The sequence below is a fragment of the Gadus chalcogrammus genome, chromosome 23 (genome assembly GCF_026213295.1).
Source record: "Gadus chalcogrammus isolate NIFS_2021 chromosome 23, NIFS_Gcha_1.0, whole genome shotgun sequence".
In the NCBI taxonomy this organism is placed as follows: Eukaryota; Metazoa; Chordata; class Actinopteri; order Gadiformes; family Gadidae; genus Gadus; species Gadus chalcogrammus.
The window spans coordinates 9,515,111-9,531,958 of NC_079434.1; the positions used below are offsets into that span (position 1 = coordinate 9,515,111).

At 48.9% G+C, this 16,848-nt stretch overlaps 1 protein-coding gene across 4 annotated transcripts in view; it reads right to left on the reverse strand.

Annotated features, from left to right (window-relative positions):
- The window catches only part of scrib (scribble planar cell polarity protein), a 76,145-nt gene that overhangs the window by 25,066 nt on the left and 34,231 nt on the right, over positions 1–16,848 (reverse strand). For all 4 annotated transcript variants that reach the window (XM_056584141.1, XM_056584143.1, XM_056584144.1 and 1 more), the window contains exons 10-23: positions 16,008–16,207; positions 15,227–15,393; positions 14,787–14,917; positions 14,362–14,487; positions 13,789–13,962; positions 12,743–13,162; positions 10,249–10,311; positions 7,872–7,961; positions 7,668–7,745; positions 7,124–7,441; positions 4,946–5,026; positions 2,437–2,694; positions 1,219–1,329; positions 36–212 (exon numbers count right to left, since the gene is read on the reverse strand). In XM_056584141.1, the coding sequence (XP_056440116.1) occupies positions 36–212; positions 1,219–1,329; positions 2,437–2,694; positions 4,946–5,026; positions 7,124–7,441; positions 7,668–7,745; positions 7,872–7,961; positions 10,249–10,311; positions 12,743–13,162; positions 13,789–13,962; positions 14,362–14,487; positions 14,787–14,917; positions 15,227–15,393; positions 16,008–16,207 (2,394 nt within the window). The remainder of the gene's footprint in view (positions 1–35; positions 213–1,218; positions 1,330–2,436; positions 2,695–4,945; positions 5,027–7,123; positions 7,442–7,667; positions 7,746–7,871; positions 7,962–10,248; positions 10,312–12,742; positions 13,163–13,788; positions 13,963–14,361; positions 14,488–14,786; positions 14,918–15,226; positions 15,394–16,007; positions 16,208–16,848) is intronic.

Below are 16,848 nucleotides of genomic sequence, written 5' to 3' on the forward strand. Positions count from 1 at the left end.
TGTGGGTGAGACTCCCCCCAGGTCCCCTGCCCTACCTCCATGCCGGGCGGGGAGGGGTCCCGGCGGACCAGCAGGCGGATCTCCTGCTTGTTGGCGAGCAGGGCGCGGACCGCCTCCTGGTGGGTGGCGTGGCGCATGTCCATGGTGTTCACCTCCAGGATGCGGTCGCCCACACGCAGCCCGCTCTGACACGCCAGGCCCTCGGGGATCACCTGTGGCCAGGGAGACGCCACACGCAGAGGGTTAAGAGAGGGAAGGGATGGAGGGGGGGAGAGAAGGAGGAGGAGAGATGAGATGGAGATAGAGGAGGAGAGATGAGATGGAGGTAGAGAGGAGATATGAGATGGAGGTAGAGAGGAGAGATGAGATGGAGGTAGAGAGGAGAGATGAGATGGAGGTAGAGGAGAGAGGAGATGGAGGTAGAGGAGAGATGAGATGGAGGTAGCAGGGAGAGATGAGATGGAGGTAGAGAGGAGAGATGAGATGGAGGTAGAGGAGAGAGGAGATGGAGGTAGAGGAGAGAGGAGATGGAGGTAGAGGAGAGATGAGATGGAGGTAGAGGAGAGATGAGATGGAGGTAGAGAGGAGAGATGAGATGGAGGTAGAGGAGAGATGAGATGGAGGTAGAGGAGAGATGAGATGGAGGTAGAGGAGAGAGGAGATGGAGGTAGAGGAGGAGAGAGGAGATGGAGGTAGAGAGGAGAGAGGAGATGGAGGCAGAGGAGAGAGGAGATGGAGGTAGAGGAGAGATGAGATGGAGGTAGAGAGGAGAGATGAGATGGAGGTAGAGAGGAGAGATGAGATGGAGGTAGAGGAGAGATGAGATGGAGGTAGAGAGGAGAGAAGAGATGTAGGTAGAGAGGAGAGAGGCATGGTGAAAGCAGAGATAGAAAAGAGAGGAGATATTATTAGCGGAAGCGATATTTACATATACTTATTCAAAGAGTTTCTTATTTGTGGCATACCAAAGAACATTTTACATGCCAATAGAGTTCTTGTTGAGTGAATGATGAGTCGGATTGTTTTGAAGCAGAGAACTATGTCAGTGGTTCCAGCTTAGAGTGGAAGAAGGTAAATAAACAAGCCACCTTCTTTCCTGTGAGTGTGTTTGCTGTTCCCCAGGGTTGTCAGTAGCAGTTATGCTGATGTAATGAACCCCCCGCACCACGAGGACGCGTTGTGATCAGCCGCCGGACCATTCCAAAATTAAACTCTCACCTTTGAGATGAAGACCCCGGGTTCGTTGATGCCGAAGGGGTGGCTGGCATGGTCGCTACCCCCCACGATGCTGAGTCCCAGAGGACCGCCTGACTTCACCAGAATCACTTCCTGTGGAGACACGAGGAGAGCAGTTCTTACAGGGGTGGGTTCAATAAAACAGGAATAGAAAAAGCATTTGACCAGCTGTGGAGAAAAATAGAGAAAGATTCTCCAGATAGAGATGAAGCTAACTAACCTAGCTAGATAGAGCTAGATTATACACCGGTACATAAAGATAAAGCTAACTAACATAGCTAGATGGAGCTAGATTTTATAAAGAGAGAGAGCTAGATATTGGAGAAAGAGGTCAATACTGTGGATAGAATGAAATCTATATTGATTGTTTATTTAACCTTGAGGGACAAATAAATAGGACACTTAAAAGCACATCTTAATTTCCCCTCGGGACGCATGGAAAAAAAGGCAAATAGACTGTACTTGTTCTTTTTTTTACCTGGGGTAATTTTAAGCACTCTACAATAAGTGATCATCCATGCACACAATCCCATCCTGATAGCTGTGTCAACCAAGCAAGGCAACAGCCAGGTCAGTGGCAGTTAGGGTTAGGGCTGCAGCTCAGTGACACTAAGATGAGATGGGCATAGAACTAGCAACCTTCCGGTTACCAGACAACGTGCCTTACCTCCTGAGCCCCCAAAATAAATGTTTTACAAGTAGTATACTACGGTGATCTGAAGTGGTGTTTCTATGGCTTTGCCTGATTAAGGGGGTTCTCTAGCAAACACGGGGGCTTCTACGTCTACATTTGTGCCCACCGACACCACCACAATGACACAGGGAAGACGTCACCAGGGATGTGACTGGTTGGAGCCATTCACATCTCCGGTCACGCCGGTGGATCCGACCAGGCATACCGTGCACACTCTTCTGTGCCGCTGGACAGCAGTGAGGACGGGAATCCAGATGAACAGACGTTTATACATGGAAGCTGGAGCCTTTTTACTCAAATATACACTGCAATGGCGTATGTGTGTGTATATTAAAGCGTTATTACAGTGTATTTGATATATTACATTGGTATTGGCTTGCTCAATGAAGTAAGGTTCTGATTGGTTGACTGATTCAATAATTCCTTCTAATCGGTTCAGTAATTGAACGAACATTGTGATAGGTATTCTCATTGAACAAACACCTCTGATTGGCCGACGGTCTTACCTCTATGGGATACTCATCCTCCAGGCGGTTCAGGTGGTTGCCCTGCGGCGACAGGCCGTCCTCCGTGGGGTCCTCGTTGTCGGGGGAGTCGGAGGGCTCTGGGGGAGGCGGGGAGTGGGCGCGGCCCCGGGACAGACCCGGGGACCCCCCAGGGGCGGTCTGGTCCCGCTCCACCACGAGGGCGATGGTGGGGGAGGTGCCAGTAAGAAGAGCTACTGCCTGGTCATGTCTGGCCTCTGTCATGTCTACACCATTGATCTGGATCGACAGCAAAACCAACCAATCAGGGAGGAGACGGCTCACAGTCTCAGAGCCAATGGAACGGAGAGGGCTGCCTCAGGACCAAACCAGCTTGATTGTTGGTCAACGTTGACGTGCAGACAAGCTGGCCGTAGTTTAAACACTAACCAGGAGGTTTAGTGTGTGTGTGTGTGAATGCAGGTGTGCTATGATGCCCTGACTAGCGGTGCCAGGGGGACACCGTGATGGTGAGAGAGGTTAGTTGAAGCAGGAAACCCAGCAGCGCAGACAGCAGAGACAGAAGAGCAGCGAGGGGCAGCAGAGAGCTGCTGGAGGCCAAGACGTCCAGCTTTTACATCATAGCTGCAGTGAACTACCGCTGGAAATCAATGTGATAGCTTATTGAGATAGCTATATTGTGTTAACTTGTTACGTAGTACCTCACTGGGCTAGCTTTTTACTAGGACAGTTAAATAGCCTAGCTTAGTTTGGTGGGTAGCCAAATATAGAAGGCAACTGGGCTAGCATTCTGTAGCAGCTTAAGTACCAACCTAAGTAGGTACCTGTCCAGCTTATTGTATCTTAGCATCAGTCTGTAAAAGCACTAAGACAAATAATCTGTTCATAACCTGTTTCCTTGACTGACCCTAGAGCAGTTTATACACTTTTGCCACCTCCTTGCCTTTGTACACTTAAAACACAGTTAAGCACGCGGCGCGTGCTCCAGCCAAGGTGGTCTGATCTTAAGTCCACATAGGCAAGGAACAATGTTTTAAGGAGTTTCCCTGACTATTGAAGATGAAGCCGGTAGAAGGAAGTGACATAACGGTCCTGTTTGTACGTGACAGAGGCTAGGCGCTGCCCAGACAGTAACAGCTCTTTCTGATAGGCTGAGGCGGGCCTCACTGCCATGGTAATGCAGGCAGTTACCACAACAGCAAGCCACGAGACTCTGCCCCACACATCTCCCCCGCCCACGCCCACCACCAAGCAGGGAACACCCAACACAGAGCAGGCCACACCCACCAGAGCAGGCCACACCCACCAGAGCAGGCCATGGGCAGAAACATACTGACTTGTGGCTTGCATTAGTGGACATGCAACAAGAGAGAAAGAGAAAGATTGAGACAGAGAAAGAGAGAGAAAGAAAGAGACAGACAGACAGACAGACAGACAGACAGACAGACAGACAGACAGACATAATACACTGTAGACAAAAAGATAGACTGAAGAGCTGGAGAAAACAGCAGAGCAGATCAGTTAGGAAGCCATTTTGTTAAAGACTTGGAGAGAAGGCAGAGAAGAGAAGGACAAAAGAAGAGAACAAAGAGGAGATGAGGAAAGGGAGAGCTGAAGGCAAGGGCCAGCTCCTCAAAGATGTAGTTAGGCATTTCTCAACATTAGATGTACGATCAATTAGTCTTAAATGATTATCTGTATGCCTTCAAATCTGGGAATCTGCAGCATGAGTAAAAGTGATGGGTTTAAAGCACACAGCTTCACCAGATGCTATATCTAGTAATGCCCAAATCAGTCACCAAAATGATGGTATCTTTTTAAGTGCCAGAGATCTTTTGGTATCATCTCTGTGTATGCTTTTAAAGACGACAGACATGCAGATGACGAAAGTAGGTGAGAAGGACAAGAAGTGCTGGGGTGAGATAAGCAGACTTGTGAGAGAGAACATGAGCCATGCAGAAGCCTGTCAGCAGATGGAGGTTTTTGCTTTAGATCCTCTACAGGTGTTCTTGCAAATGCTATTTCTGACTGGCGTGAGTTGGTGAAAAGCGGTGGTGTTGTTGTGTTGCATGAATGTGTTCCGAAGGAGACCCAAAGCTAGCCCTGGCATGAGGACTATTCCAGTTGACTGTTCTAAGGGATGTTGTTAATGAGTGAAAACACAGTAGGATCACATCATTTCCTGTATCTAGTTGACATGAAACCTAAGCACAGACCGACCAATAGTGTAAGAAAGTGAGCCCAGAAGAGAATGGACTATGAGCGCACCATAGTAGGACTATGAGCCCACCAGGGTAGGGCCATGCTTGGGTTGCATCTGTGCCACAGTAAGAATACAACTTCTCTACCATATGGCACAGACAGGAGATGTGAGGGGGAGGACGTCTCCAGAATGATGTGCATAATTGTTTAGTATTGTTGTAAAATCATCACCGGTCGGTCATCAAGGCCACCATTCTGCAAATTACTCGATAGATATGAACATTAACAACACACATACGCGAGGAGGTGTGTCATTGTCGGTACTCACGGATAAAACTCTGTCTCCGACGCGTAGCGTGCTGTCCCGGCTGGCGGCCCCTCCCTCTGCGATACGGGAGATGTAGATCCCCTGGAAGACCACCAATACATACTTAGAGGAAGCCAGGGGGAAACCGACCGGGTGAATATAGCAGCAGTCAGCCACCAGGGCACACTCACAGGGCCTGCATCACAATTAACCGGTCACACACACCGTCTGCAGTGCATTAGTGGCGACCTGACGAGACGTCTAGCGTTACACACACATGCACGCACATTCACGTAGATACATCGGTGGGGACCTGACAAGTTTATCTAGCGTTGCATACACAGACGTGAGGGCCGACCTCACTGATTAATATAGCACTCAGCCACCGGGGACACTCAAGGGGTTTCACGTTCAATGCACCACGGTCAACCCTTCACATGCAATCACGTTGACGTCCGTAAACCTGGGAGGACCGAGCAGCTGGTCCAGAGCAGGGCTCTGCTGAATAACAGTTAGAAGGGGATAGCTAAGAGGACAGTTGGGAATTTCACTAGCAACCCTTTCGTATCTAGACACATCTACTTGTTTAGCGTTCAAACTAGATTGGTTGCAGTCCCTTGTCTTCTGATAATAATGAAAGCTAAAAACAAAAACCTCAGTCAGTGTGTTTGAAGCCTAGAACTACAGTTTCAAACAAGACATGTGAGTGTATGGGATCAGCCTTATTAAACATCTCTGCACTGGCTCAGACATGCTAAACCATCAAATTAAATCACAGTGTATTCCTCCCATTAACACATGGCTCCAGTGTCCTGATGAATGAAGAGGTAGCTGACTATCTGGCTCAGCCAAACCAAATATAGACCTCCTATTCCGACATTCCTCCCTGGTGGTAGCACTTCAGAGAGGTCCCTCAGAGAGAAGACCTCTGTAAATAAAACTTAAATCCAAGACAGTACAGCGGGCATACGAATCCCCTAAATGGTCAACCCTTAACTCAAGCGCATCGTTAAAAAGACTTGGCTCTTATCGCACAAGCAGATCATTAATAGTGTAATCCAGCCGATCTTATGCCCACGTTGCATGCTGGTTAAAGAGTCCTTGACAAGCCGATAACGTCCAGCTGAGCGCTGGGTGGTGGACAGATGCCAGATCAGGGGACGAAAGCAGGAAGCAAACAAACCGAGTCAAGAATCCACATCAACACCACCCACAACACAACCCCAGAGCCAGAGCCAGGCCCAGAACCACTGGCCCGTTGAGCCGTACAGACCTCAACCCCAGGTGAATGCGTCCTCGTTCCTGGCCGCTTCAGGTCTCTGAGCTGAGATAGAGGGAACACAGTGCTGCCCCGACACTGACCCAAATATACATCCCGCCCCTCCCATCCCTCCAGTTACAGCGGCCGGATCAAGTGTCAGGCCCCGCTATTCATATCTCCCATCCCCGTGACGATGGACGTAAACACTGGGCCAGAATAGACGTAGGAACAAAGATGGCTGCCATCAACCCCAACACATCTAAGTGTGTGTTTGTCTGTCTGTCTCACATTAGCTGGTAAGTTAGCTTATATCTTAAAACGATTTGTATGAAGTGTAGATGTTGTAGATTAAAAAAAAAAGGACATCTCTGAACATATATTTATCCAGCTTTTGCAGTGGTATTAATAATAACCAACCAAACTAGCCAAATATATCATCAAATCGGCTCCATGTTCCTCTGCATCATCTCAGGCCAGCCACACTAGGCACCCACATGCAGTCTCAATGCCCTAGAAACTAGAAGCCTCTACTAGCATGTCACACAAGCATGTAGCTAAAGCAGTAGTAGCCCTTACCTTCAACTCTAGCCTGTAGCACTAGTCTCAGCCTCTTCTGTCATTTGAACTACATCACCACGTGACCCAAACGACTGATATACTCTATAGTCACAAGTTAGGCCTTGCAGCGTCTGGAAGAAACTCAAGTCAAGATGCTCATTGCCTAGTCCGCACTCAAAGGAATGTTGGCGTAGATCCGACGCGCCACAGGTGAAGTCAGGTTCCTTCTTACATCCCCCTCCATCCCTCTGGTGCGGATGTATTCATCCAGCCCTTTGGTGAATCATATTCTTCCTGTTTAACACCGGGTGTCTGACCGTTGTCACCCATCACATTTGAAACAGTGTCTGTCTGGGCGTGGGGGGGGGGGGGGGTCTCACCGTGTCGGCGGTGCGGTAGGGCGTGGAGCCCCTGCCCCCTGCGATGCTGAAGCCCAGGCCCTTGTCGTTGCGCACGAGGCAGGCGCTGAGCCGCGTCCGGGGCGGGGCGGGGACGGGCTCCACCAGGAAGGGCAGCCCGCTGCTCCGCCGCTCCCGGGGGAAGTGGTCGCCCTCGGGCCGCAGCGGCGTGGTGGTGATGGCGTTCTCCGGCTCCACCATGTGCTCCCGCAGGATGGACATGGAGACGGCGGCGCCCGAGCTGCGCAGCGCCTCGACCGCCGTGTGGTGCTCGGCGCCCTGGAGGTCCACGGCGTTCACCTGGAAGGTGGGGGAGAGGGGGAGGGAGGGAGAGAGAGAGAGGGGGAGAGACAGAGAGACAGACAGACAGACAGACAGACAGACAGACAGACAGATGTGGAGACCAGGGAGAGGGAAAGATCACAAAGGTCAGGATCTGCCACTCCTTGACCATAGCCTGAAGCTGTCAACGCACGTTAGCCTAGCGTTAGCTTAGGGTCAACCTAGCATCAGCCTAGCATTTTACCTCAAGTAGTTTGTCTCCCACTTTGACCCCCGCTCTGGCTGCAGGGCCCTCCTCTGACACCCGCGAGATGAAGATTCCCTGGAGACGGACCAAATAAACATTTATTTTAATATGACCCTTCATTAACAACGGTGCTTCAGGGGCCAGTGGCTTAGCCCATGTCATCTGGAGCACAGGAGGGCCCGAACAGGGAGGCTGACCTACCTCATCATCCCCCTTGTAGGGCGTGGAGCCCTTCCCTCCCGCGATGCTGATCCCTAGACCCCCAGTCTGCCGTAGGATGGTCAGAGTGTGCTAAAGGCCGGGGACAAAGGGGTTAGCATTCAAGGGTAGCACGCGTCATTGCAACTGCAAATATACAAGCAACGCCAGAAGCCACGGCTCAACAGCTCAGTAAGCCAGTGCAACTTGTATTAAAATATCAAAAATCAATATCAATCACGTTTCCCTATAATCAATCAGTACGTTGATTTGGTGTAGATATAAAAAAAAGCAATATTTCGTTGCATTTTGTGACTGGACTTAAAGAGTTGTTGTGGGGTTTGCTCTCTGGTAGTCACCAGAGGGTGAAGACTAACTGGGAACCGAAGGACTACACACACACACGGACATGCAACTCTATGATGGGTCAGGGTTGAGGTCATCTCAGTGAATGGATGGCTGCAGTCATTGTTACATTTATAATATGCAATAATATGTATGAGTAAATATGGATATTGTTTTTACTAATATTATTTGATTATCAGTATCAACTGGCAGATGAATTTACTAGTCTGCCTATACACACAACAGTTCTTGTAACAACAGACTACTGATTGAATTACGTAGATTCATCATCAACACATTGAAACAACATGTTGACAATCAGGTGTTTTTAGGAGTGCCAGAGGCAAACAAATCAAAAATAATAATAATCCATATTGTCACTGAGTTGACCATAGTCCCAAGACATAGAGGATGTACTGTCTCCTGTACATCTAACTTCCTTTAGTCTGGACCTCACAGACTTAAACTGAACACATGCAGTCACTGCAGATGCATTGTGGGAAAATGAATCCACAAGACTACATCTTAACAGAGAGTTCAAGTCATGGCGAGGATGGGAAGTGTGTGTGGGGACTCGGGTGACAAGCCGTGCACAATAGACAAGATGGAGGACAGTGGACAATAGGATGGAGGATGGGTGGACAGAAATATTAGAGAGGGAGAGAGGGGTGAGATAAAGAGTGTGAAAGAGGGACAGAGTGAGGGTAATGACAGAGCCTGACAGAGGGAGAAAAACGCAGAGAGAGAGAGAGAGACAGAGATGGAGAGATCGACAGACAGAGCGATTGTGGTGGGTCCTGGGTTGTACTCCAACATATCCATCATTGCTAATGTGATTATCGATCGAACGGCCTGTTAACCTAATGCATACTGCTGTTAATGCATAAAGCACACGACCACGTCCTGTTCACATCAATATTTCATCGCTCTACATTACAAAGCTTTTTGTTGCATAATCGCCCATGTTAAATTATTCATGATTTCAGCATTTAAACACTGCAACATCAAGAAAGGCATCACTAAATCGTAACACTTATTACATAATGAAGATTGGCTATTATATCGAGACAAATAATGTCTGTTAGTTTATGTCTTTGCATGAGCTAGTGCGAGCCAGTTCCAGGGTATATATACATTTAGATATGATCGTGACATACCATGTTAATAAAGCCCAATATATATTTAATGCAACCTAAGCTGTACTACGACAATGGCATCAATCACCATGATTTTAATTGGGACCTTGCGCATAGCAGATAGAATAAAGGGTAGGTGAGTATCCATTGGTTCACTCCACCACTAGATGGCAGTAACAGCATTGGTACCAAAGCCAGGGAAAACAACCACAGGCTGTGCTTTAGATTAGAACCAGAGGATGGATCTCTCTGTTGAGAACGGTTTACTGCCCCCCTGGTTAACAGCTGTTGCTCCCCGTTCAGACAGGCCTTTAATAATGTATTAAATTATTAATAATTAACAACTAACTAAACAGTCTCCCTCCTGGACCACACAGCCTAAGGGAAGGAATGAAAAAGGAGAGAGAGAGAGAGAGAGAGACACAAAGAGATTAAAATAGAGTGAGTGATAGAAGGAGATACTAAGTGGGAGAGAGCAGTTCAGATGTGGTAGAAACCCGAACACAGGCCTGAAGGTCTATTCACCACAATTGTCAATACATTGCAGAAAAACGTCCGCCATGACACATTAAAACGTGTATAATCCTAACCCGAATGCCAATGATACAGTATTGCTTCATTATATTAAATCCTTTCATGGCAAAATATAAGAAGACACACAAAAACATAGTACCACTTCCTGCTTCTCACTCGGCGCATGTTAAAAATGAGTGGTCGCAAGCAGCTGGCTCGTGATTGGCTCGTTGGGGTTAATGAGATGGCATGATCCCCGGCTTGGCCCCGCCCACTCCCTTGAAGAGCAGGTGGGTGAATGAGGGAGCGGGTGCGTGGGAGACAAAGGGCGAGCGAGGTGGGGAGAGAGTGGATGTGGAGGGGGGAAATAGAGAGAGAGTACAGACCTCTTCCTCCTCAATTCGAGCAGGTTCAATCAGCAGATTATTGACTTGATCAAAGGACACCCCCTGTTAGGAACCAGCGACAAGCATGCGGATTAGTCAGGCCCACAGACATCTCAATACACACACAAACTCAGCACGCACGCACCAGACACTCACTTGCACACGCACACACAGCTCAACAAACACTTCAACAGAGAGACACTTCGACAAACATACACATACACTCCCAAACACACCACGCCCAAACATTTACATATATACACACACACACACACACACACACACACACACACACACAAACACACACACACGCCTGCCACCACCAGAAGCATTTAAAGGCAGAGTGTGAAGTGGAGACCCCAGGGGCTGAGAACAGAGAGAAACCAGAGGAAGCAGAGGTAGACCCCGACCCACCGACCCACCACCAGGCTATACCCCTCCCCCCGCCCCCATCGTCTACACAGACTGCTCCCTGCTGGAGTCACGGTGCGGTCTGAAGCTAGCTTGAGTCTGTAATGGGGTGTATTTAGAGGTGAGTATGGATGTTACTGTTGGAATGTATATTAGGGAGGTTGGGTTGGGATGGGGGGAGGATCAGCCAGTCTTCCTGACAGTTGGGAGTGACTAATGGGCCAAGGAGATCTAACCGTATTTCGAGCCCTGGGCTAACATTAGGTAGCATAAGCAAACATTAGCCATCATTGGATAATATCGGCCAACATGAGATAATATAAGCAAACATTACCTAACATTAGCTAAAATGAGCCAATGTTATCCAACATGAGAGATTAGCTGTCAAGAGCAAACATAAGATCAAATTAGCTAATATTAGCAAAGATTAGCATGTGTTACTACAGCATAGAACGTAGATCAAAAATTGACCTTTCAGCTACCAAAGATCCATAATAAAAAAGCGCGCCCCCCCCCCCCCCATCAATAAAGGCAGACCCCCCACCCAACAAGGTTCTAACGGTCTCTCCGGATCTCAACGTCCCCACTCTGCCAGTAAAGAGCTCTGGGTGGGCCGAGTGATGTCACACAGGCAAACAACCAATCACAACAACGTTCATTTGATCGGAACAACATTAGGCAAACAGATTAATCATTCCTGTTCCCGCATAATTAAAAGGCAGGTATATGGCCACCAAAAGTTAAAATTGGCTAAGTGGCCTGAATTTTGTTGCTCCAGAAATGTGAATTACCATTTGATGTCATTAGCATTAGATTCATTTAAATTATCATTAGCACATCATGTACATTAGCATTAGCATATCATTATAAAGGACCAGGGAACGGAGCAGCTCAGATTACAATGGGCAGATTAGCATGATCCCAGTTAGCATTAGGGCACTTTGATTGGCTGGTTATTGTTGATTAATCAGGACGTTGTACGTAATCACTTCAACGATGCAGGAGAAGATTCAACCCGGGCTACGGACACACAGTTGTGCCTATGACACATTAAATTAAACAGGAGGGAATGGACGGTTGGTCTTGGAGAGGGCTTTTTGGTCATTGAATCTCTATTGTCTGTTAACTCAACTCTGTATTGAGCCGTTTCATCAACGCTGCATAGGACTTCTGCTATCACTCATCCTTCATCCTCAATATATGAACCAAGCCCATGTTAAAGGTCCCATGGCATGCCACCAGGTGTGGTGTGATTAGCCGCTACAAGCCGTTTTGGAAATCTGCCCCTTATGACATCACAGGTGGGCGTGTCTGTCACACATCTAGGTGGACACGCCCACCTGTGATGTCATAAGGGGCAGATTTCCAAAACGGCTTGTACCGGCTAATCACACCACACCTGGTTGCATGCCATGGGACCTTAAAGAGGAACCAAAGTCTAAAATAAATAAAAATAAAAAACAGCAACCCCTCCGGTGAAATAGGGTATTGCCACTGCTGTCTTTTGATTGGCTTAAGCAAGTGTCAGGATGATGTCACATGCCATAGTTTGGATGATAAGCAACTTAAAAGCCGGTTGTGTCTCAACAGGGCTGCTGTTGAGACCAGGGCCGAATGGCTTGTTGGCACAACCCTGCATGCGCTGGCAAGACTCAGGATTTAGCAATCCAAACACAGTATGAATGCAGGTAGCAAGATGGCAGTGGTTGTGTGGTGCGCGGCGCTTCTATGCATGGTACGTTTGCATAGGGGCAACGGGCAAGGCATTGGTAATGGCAGCGTAGCAAAGACAGTGAACTTTGAACGTTTAACAGTGAAGTAGACACCCAGATTTTTCATCTGGGATTACTAGAGTACATCTTATCGTCATTCAGCTAAAGCTCAAACTAAACCTAAAGAAACTAGAATAGGTTTTTATCTGTTGCAAATAAATATCAACAGTGAACGTTAAAGAGCAGCCACACACATTCAAATGCAACCACAGCAACAGCGCCCCCGCTGGTGAACCCACGCCACTGCAGCTGTGTCACGGTGTTTGGCTGCTCTCTAGCCGTGCACTATATGTACGCGTGTTTGTGTGTACCTTAGCTTGGCTGGTGTTGACCTGGAGCCGACTGTCCTCGAGCTGAGCCTCCTGTGGCCTGTGGTGCTTCTCTCTCTCTGGCGTGACGGGACCCCCCTCCCCCTCCCCCTCCTCCGGCTCCTCCTCCTCCTCCTCCTGGGGGCGGGACTCCTGGTGGGGCCGTGGCGGCGGCGGGAGGAGGCTCTCCGGGGTGAAGCCCTGCAGCAGCGCGGCCACCGCCTCGGGTTTGGGCAGCTTGGTGATCTTGAAGTGCTTCTTGTAGTGCGGCGTGTCCTTGCGGATCAGCCGCTGCTTCTCGGCCGCCGCGGGCCGCCGCTCGCCCTCCTCGTCGCTGCGGTCACCCTCCTCCTCCTCTTCGTCGTCGTCGTCATCGCGCTCGCCTCCGCAGGTGATTGGCTCCTCGGCGAAGTGGACGGTGGGCTGGCGGGAGAGAGAAGGGCGAGCGTTGAGGATAACGCACAATGTAGAGAAGTGGCGAGGGGCGTGGCTAGTGTTTGGCTCTTTCAGGGATTGCATATGGCTGACCAACAAGGCTGACGACTGCATCATCAGACTCATGTGATATTTCACAACAAATATTGGCGGATAATACTTTTGACCATAATACCATAACCAAATGAAAATGAAATGACAGAAAAGGGTATATGAGCAAGTGTCCATCTTTCCATTTGAAATGACAAAATACTATGTATTTCTTACTCTTAATAATTTTGTATCACTTTTTTTTAAATGTTTCTTATTACTGTCCTGTACTTTCTGCAGCGACACCAGAATTTCCCTTCTGGAATTAATAAAGCACAATTTATCAGAGTGATTCTCAAAGAGAGCAATAGATAATCCAACAAACTCCCTTTCTTGACACACAGTGATGAATTTTGATTCAGAACGATTCGTCTTAATCTGGGTAACACATGCAACCGCACATTTACAGATATCTTGACCTATCCCGTTAACTACACGTGTACATGTGGGTCCTCAGGCTGGACCCGTTGAGACCCAGACACTTGTAGGTTTGTTCCATTTCATAAATCTCATCAGGAACTCACCTCGATGTACTCCACCTCCATCTCATCCAGATCCTCCTGGTAGGCGTGGCCGTCGGCTAGCTCCTCCCCCTGGGTGGTTAATCCCCGCCTTTCCTCATGGGAGTTAGCCGAGACTGTGCTGTTGGAAGCCTGGGATTCCTGGCTCTGATTGGACAGGTCGCTAAGGCGCTTCCCCTGTAACCAAGCAATGGCAATGTTGTTGACTTGTTGTATACCAGCGGCTGAGTCCAGAGCTAGCATACTAAATAGCAGGCGAGAATAGTATGTATAAATGCAAAGATAGTATACTGAAAGTAACAGGATGGTGCACTATTTCCTGCCAAATCTTTTGCATGCAAGCCATGGAAGCTACAGTCCCTCTGCTGACCCGGCATGAGGTTGATGTAAGACCTAGTGGTGGACGCTGACTCAAACCTTAACTGAAACTTTTAAAGTCCAAAACACACAACTCGAAACTATAATACACGTTATCTTCCGTTTTGATCACGTGTCACCATGGTCACGCCCCTTCTGGACTTCCTGTAACTACGGCGTTGTAGGTCGTTCTGGCTGCTGATTGGTCAGCTGTCCTACCTGCTGATCAGGAGAGTCTGGCTCCCCGTCAGGCCTGGAGGAGTAGGCCTCGTTCCTTCGCTCCTCGATCACCTTCTTCATCACTTTCAGCTCACTGGGGTGGGGCGTAGCTCGGCGATGGAGACCCTTTGGGCCGGACACACACACGCACAACCAGTTGGATATCGTACAAATATACATTTTTATTTCAGTGACGAATAACACAGAATTGAGAAAAACAAGCATTCATCACCAAATGTTTTAAAACAAAGAAAGAATAGGGCGTGAAGAATGTGCTTGTTGGCGACGACGGACAGGGTAGCAGAAATGGCCTCCAGGTCAGACTGCAGATCCTTTCGACCTGGGAGTCTGAACAGCCGACCCACTACTACACTGCCGTGCCTCTAGGACGTCCGTAGGAGCGTCCCGGCTCTGTCCTGCCTTACCCTTCTCTCGGCGGCCGCTTCGTCGTCCTCCTCCTCCTCTCCCTTGGTCTCCTCCTGGAACTGGATGACCGACACCCGGTTCAGGTTGCTGTCCGTCCACGTGTCCTCCACGCTGTTCTGGAGCAGGTTCTCTGGGGAGGAGAAGCAGACAGAGAGAGACAGAGAGAGACAGAGAGACAGAGACAGAGACAGAGAGAGAGAGAGAGAGAGAGAGAGATGAGAGAACGGCTCTGTTCGATGGATCTCTCACCACACATTTGTCTGTTAATGGATGTGAGTGAACCTTAAAGTGAAGGGCACGACGATCGAAAAAACGTATAGTGTTTTTTAGATCCTCACAGATACAGATGGGTCGGTGTGTAGCGCGGTGCAGAGTTTGGTGCAGTGCGTTGGGTGAGGTGGTGGTGGTGGTGGGGTGGGGGAGGAGAGCAGGGACTCACCCAGGCTGGGGGAGGGCTGCTGGGGCAGCAGGTAGCAGGTGAGCACCTTCTCCCCGGTCTGCTCGTCGTCCTCCGTCTGGAACTTGAGCATGGGCTGGGACTGGTTCTCCGCCAGCCACATGGCCTTCAGGTTCAGGTTGGTCAGCGCGAAGGGCAGGTTCTGTAACCTGGAGGCCCACAGGGGTTCAGTCGTCACTCACCTCGTCGTTATGGAGGAAACTTCATCCACAATGTTCAACGTTCATGAACAATGAATATATGTAATAAATTCAATTTAGATTCCCTGTGCTCTGGTTTCGAGTCAGATTAACTGTATTCAAACTGGGATTTAACTCTGATAACTCGGATGACCTCAAGCCAACAGGTATAGATTAAATACACCTCTCATGTTCTTGTGAGGTAAGTGCATCCATGGACACAGATGGCAGTGATCAGGACGGATCCAGGATACATTGACCTATTGTGACCACTGACCAGGGATTTTTCAACGCGACAATCCTATGATGGTTAAATCACTCGAAGAACTCAACCATTTCCAAATGAGCCATAAAGCTAAACAAAGTGAGCTGCACAGAGTTTGTCCTCCAGAGCCAGCCGCACCTAAAGCCTCCCGGGGCTGCCCCTACCCCCTGGGTGAAGCCGTACCTGTTCCCCTCCACGTCCAGCACCTAAAGCCTCCCGGGGCTGCCCCTACCCCCTGGGTGAAGCCGTACCTGTTCCCCTCCACGTCCGGCACCTAAAGCCTCCCGGGGCTGCCCCTACCCCCTGGGTGAAGCCGTACCTATTCCCCGCCACGTCCAGCACGTGGAGCTCGGTGGCGTCGGCCAGCTCTGCGGGCAGCCGGCTGAGCCGGTTGTCCCTGAGGGCCAGCACGTTGAGGCTGGAGCACAGGCCGAGCTCGCTGGGGACGCTGCCCAGCCGGTTGCGGTCCACATTCAGGTTGGTCAGTTTCTTCAGCTTGCCCAGCGACCGAGGCAGTGCCTGCAGAGGAGAGGCGTGTTAGGATGCTTTAGCGGCGCACACATTGTGCGCGTGTGTGTGTGTGTGTGTCTGTGTGTGTTGAGGTTATGGGTTATGAATGCATGGCTTCATGAAGCCTGTGGAGTTGGCACTCGAAAGAGAAGGAGACAGAGGGACGGAAGGAAAGGGATGAGTGAGAGTAAAAGAAGATGGAGAGATAGATGGAGGGACAGAAGGAGTAAGATTGAGGCAGAGAAGAGGTAGAGAAACCTTTTATTTGAGGCAGATTTTTGTCATTTTTGCTTTTAAATTGAAAACTGTTCTGACAACATAAATGCTAAATGACAATGAAGCTTTTTGCATTAAATTGCAAGAGAGAGTGACATAGAGAGGAGAGAGATTATGATAGGGAAAAGGAGAAGGATTGACAGGTGGGAGAGAAGAAGAGAGAGAAAGAAAAAGAGAAGTTAGGAAGGAGAGATCATGAGAGAAGAGATGTGAATGTGGTAATGTGGGACATTAAAAGCAAAAGGAAAACAGAGTGAAGTAGTCATCAATAGAGGGGTTAAAACAATAATAGATTTGGTTTGTACGAGCTAAATCGCTTTTAAATAATGGTTTTTAATGGCCGGTTTGGCTAAAAGCCCACACATCAACTATTG